The sequence below is a fragment of the Propithecus coquereli genome, unplaced genomic scaffold, assembly GCF_000956105.1.
Source record: "Propithecus coquereli isolate 6110/MARCELLA unplaced genomic scaffold, Pcoq_1.0 Scaffold1, whole genome shotgun sequence".
Classification (NCBI taxonomy): domain Eukaryota; kingdom Metazoa; phylum Chordata; class Mammalia; order Primates; family Indriidae; genus Propithecus; species Propithecus coquereli.
Genome location: NW_012133857.1, coordinates 10466284 through 10470811, shown reverse-complemented (window position 1 = coordinate 10470811; position 4528 = coordinate 10466284). Strand labels below are relative to the sequence as shown.

Sequence of the window (4528 nt, the reverse complement as noted above, 5' to 3'; positions counted from 1 at the left end):
GGGCATGGTGGCTCATGCCTGTAATCCTAGCACTTTGAAAGGCCAAGGCAGGAGGATTACTTGAGCCCAGGAGTTTAAGACCAGCCTGGGCAACATAGTGAGATCTCATCTCTACAAAAAATGTAAAAATTAGCTGGGTATGGTGGTACATACCTATCATCCTAGCTACTTGGGAGACTGAGGCAAGAAGATTGCTTGAGCCTGGAAGTTCAAGGTTACAGTGAACTATGATCATGCCACTGCACTCCAGCCTGAGCAGCAGAGAGAGACCCTGTCACAAAACAAAACAAAACAAACAAATCTGCATAATGTTAATTTGCCCAATAGTTTTAAACAATGAAATTATTTAGTATATTTCATAGACTTCAATCTTGTTTTCTAATATTACTTAACTAGATTTAACACAATTAATGATGACTACAGATAGATTTTTACTTAGCTTTCCCTAGAGTTCTTGGCTTTTTCCTCTCAATATTTAATCCTTTATCATCAGTGTATAAAATGAAACACCTGAAGAGCTAAGTTTTAAGTCACCCTTAAAGCAATAAAAATCAGTGCAGTTATCACCTCTGTTTAATAACCCTCTTTGCTTCTCACTTTTTGTTAATATTAGAACCAAACTTTACTGTCTAATTAGTATCTAATGTTTTTACACAAGCATTCCCAGGAGAAGGCCTAGTGTGATTTGATCAATGATACTAGTATTTAATAAAACATGAAGTTTTTTTGTTATCATTTAGAGAGTTGTGCAATTCAATTTTTAAAAGTTGTAATTCTGGCTTGAGTTGGTGAACAAAAATTTATAAAGTTGTTATAAAATATTTTAGTTGGACGGGATCTTAGGGGATTAGTTACTCTCCACCAAGTGCAACAGTTCCTTTTGTAGCATCTCTGCTAGTAAGTGTCTTCACTTTGTTGGACCATTCATGGTGTTTATAGTCCTTGCCTTGAGAAGATCTTTTCCATTATGGGACAACTCTACATAATAGAAAATTTATTTACCTAAATCTTTCTCTCTACCTATAAGCTTTCATCCTATTCCACAAAGCTACATCAAATATTTATTTTAACATTTTATTATACCGTACACATGGTAATTATTTGTGATAGTATAAATAAGGGAAGACAGGTATATATATGTGGCTCCGTAAAAGAAAATGATGAGAATATAGTTAGGTTTTAGGAAAGCAAGAGAAGATAGGGGACTGTCCATCATTTTTCTCTCAATGTAGTGAGAGAAGAAAATTATCTGATTATGGACAAAATATACTTTTGGGGGCATCCACTTCTGATCCAGTTAGTCTAATGGAGGTAGAGGAGGCGATGGGGCATCTGAACCAAGGTATGCTAATGAAGAAAAACAGAAAATTAGTTTTAATGTATTTCACAGTAAGTATTGTAGAAGAAAATACAATGAGGGAAAGCATAAGTGGATTCATCTTAGATGCAGAACATTTCTAGAAACAACATTTAAGATTAGGCCACTTAAGGGAGCATTCTTTTTGTTGTGTATTTTTGTCTCTTTGGGGTCATTGGTGGAAAATGGTGAAGCAGCCTGTAAAGCAGGAAGTGCACATACTGTTGAGTAGTGTTCTGTGGGCAGAGTACTGAAATGGTGAGGGGTAAAAAGGAAGACTGGCTCTCTGAGGGGCAGGAAAAAAATGTACTGCACATTGCTGTTTTCTGATCTTCTTAATGGCCCCTTTCCTCTAGTTGTTATTTGATGATGATGGCTCAAAATTTCGTTGTTCTCTTCTCTTTAGCTAGAATGGGTACTAGGAAAAAAGTTCATGCATTTGTCCGTGTCAAACCCACCGATGACTTTGCTCATGACATGATCAAATATGGAGATGACAGCAAAGTAAGTGCAACATGTTTGCCTTCATCTGCCTGGGCTGCTCTCTGTCCCACCTCACTACAGTGTCACGCTGTTTCCATACAACCGTTTAAGGACCAAGACGGAATTGGTAAAAGTTCAAATGGATGCTAGAGTCCATCAAGTCCAAACCATTCCCTCACAATGCTGTTAATGAGGAAATTCATAAAATTCCCATCTTTAGTTGTCTTTTAATAATTTTACCTTTAATAAGTTAATGTTTACTTTTACCTTTATATCTGACACAGAAAAAGTGATATTTGTCCACACTAATAAAACTTTCTCGTGATTAGATCTGCTGTTATATAATCTCCCAGGGGTACAGTAAGAATATATTGAGTTTATTACTGTTAAACTTATCAAAGTAGTGGGGGAGACACTTATCAGAGAACTAGAGGCCAGGTACAGTGGCTCAGACCTGTAATCCCAGCCCTTTCGGAGGCCAAGGGGGGAGGATCACTTGAGCCCAGAGTTCGAGACCAGCCTTGACAATATAACAAGACCCCATCTCTACAAAAAAATAATTAATTAATCAAGCTTGGTGATGCACACCTGTAGTCCCAGCTACTCAGGAGGCTAAGGCAAGAGGATCACTTGATTCCAGTTTGAGGTTCCAGTGAGCTATAATTGGAACACTGCACTCCACCCTGGGCAACAGAGTGAGACCCTGTCTCTAAAAAAAAGAAAAGAGATCTGGAAAGATTTATCCATCCCTGTACCCTTACCACTGTCTTGAGAACCCTTCAGAAGCCTATGACAGGCTAAAGTGAGAGTGTTAGAAGTTTTCATTCAGTAAACATTTATGGGCCTGCTGTGGGCAGCACTGAGACATTCTTTAAAGGAAGAATTCAAAGGCAAACTGCTCAAGCTTTGAAGGTCTTAGCAGTTAAAAAAGGACTCAAATGTAGCCCTGTGAAATGTGCCCTGCTGGTCATGATTTCAGTGAACACAGAGGCACAGAGCACTTAATGCCTGAATGGATCAAGCCTGTCTTTCTTGGTCTTAATTTTTCTCTGTGTGGCCAGGTAGTGGCTGCTGGAGTAGGGCAGCTAGTATAAGATTTCAACAAGAGTCTTAACATCAGAAGTGCCTATTAAGAAGATTGGAATCTACCATTGACCTTACCCAGTATGTCCCTAAGCCAGCTGCTGCTACAATGGCTTGCTATGAAAGGACATGCTTTTAAAAATCTACTGATTACAAGTAGGTTGGACACCCTCGATTTACTCTAATTCCAGTGAGTAACTGTGCCTGAAAAGCCCACAGCCTTTCTGTGCCTATTTCATCATTACTCATGTTGGCCCATAGCGTGTGTGTGGAAGTAGGTGCTCACCACAATGCAAAGTTGAAAGAATCCTCACTGCCAGTAACCACAGATAAGGGCTTGAGCCTAGGCCTCCATCACCAAGCTCGCTGTTCCCTCTGGCCTAATTCAAATCCTCTCTATGCTTATTGAATGTATCTAAGTCTTATTTAATAAGAATGTGATAAATTTGAATGATCACATATCATAGATGGGGGAACCAAGACAGAGAACATCGTTGTAAACTAGGGTCTGAGGTACTGAAACTAGTTAAGTGCTCTAGTCTCCTGATCTTTTCACCCTAAGGGTCATGTGGCTGCCTTGCAGGAGCTCCCTTCTCCCATCCCAAAAAATTCATCCAGAATATCAGCCCATACATGGGAGACTCTGTTCATCTTAAAATGGTTTTTCTTACACCAGTTTCTTTACAAATAATCTCTCTCTGTCTCTCTCTCTCTCCCTCCCTGCCTCCCTACCTCTTTCCCTCTTTCCCTCTTTCTTTCCTAGAGCATTGATATTCACTTAAAAAAAGACACTCGGAGAGGAGTTGTCAATAACCAGCAGACAAACTGGTCATTCAAGCTGGATGGAGTTCTCCATGATGCCTCCCAGGACCTGGTTTATGAGACAGTTGCGAAGGATGTGGTTTCTCAGGCTCTCGATGGTTATAATGGTAATTTTGTTAATTAACAGTTATCTTACGTAAGAACCTGAAAAGCTCCTCCTGGGGGAAGAGGTACAAGTATTTTATGCTGAATAAAATAAAATATAACCTCACTTACTAACATTTGTATGCTTATTTGTCTGTCTCCATGTTCTTGTGGTACAGAATTTACTATTTGCTCGTTGACATTGTGAGCATGGCTTGAGCCTATGTCCTGGGATCCTACCTTCATAGGAAAATTAAAAGATCCTGGCTGTCTGTAGGTCACAGGCATTCTGTTCTGTTTCAGATCTCTCAAATCCTAGTTTTCAAGATATGTCTTTGTGATGAATTTGATAACGTCCAAGCATTTTTTCTCTCAGCTACCTGGTAGGAACTACTTTAATTTATTCTACCAGCATAATCAATGTACTTTTCATATTCTATTATGGGATTATTTACATTATTGATAAAAACTGGAGTAGAGTTCAGTTTTCTTAAAAAATTAAAAACAACTTTATTTGGAAATGTTTATAAACTTGTTCAGTCTAAGATTGTTTTAAAAAGGGGCCGGGCGCGGTGGCTCACGCCTGTAATCCTAGCTCTCTGGGAGGCCGAGGCGGGCGGACTGTTTAAGCTCAGGAGTTCGAAACCAGCCTGAGCAAGAGCGAGACCCCACCTCTACTAAAATTAGAAAGAAATTAAT

General features: G+C 39.2%; 1 protein-coding gene across 1 annotated transcript in view; it reads left to right on the top strand.

Moving 5' to 3' along the window:
• Nucleotides 1-4528, top strand: part of KIF9 (kinesin family member 9) — a 55158-nt gene that overhangs the window by 3224 nt on the left and 47406 nt on the right. Inside the window, exons 2-3 of the mRNA XM_012638105.1 lie at nt 1764-1861; nt 3687-3863. Coding sequence (XP_012493559.1) covers nt 1764-1861; nt 3687-3863 — 275 coding nt within the window. The remainder of the gene's footprint in view (nt 1-1763; nt 1862-3686; nt 3864-4528) is intronic.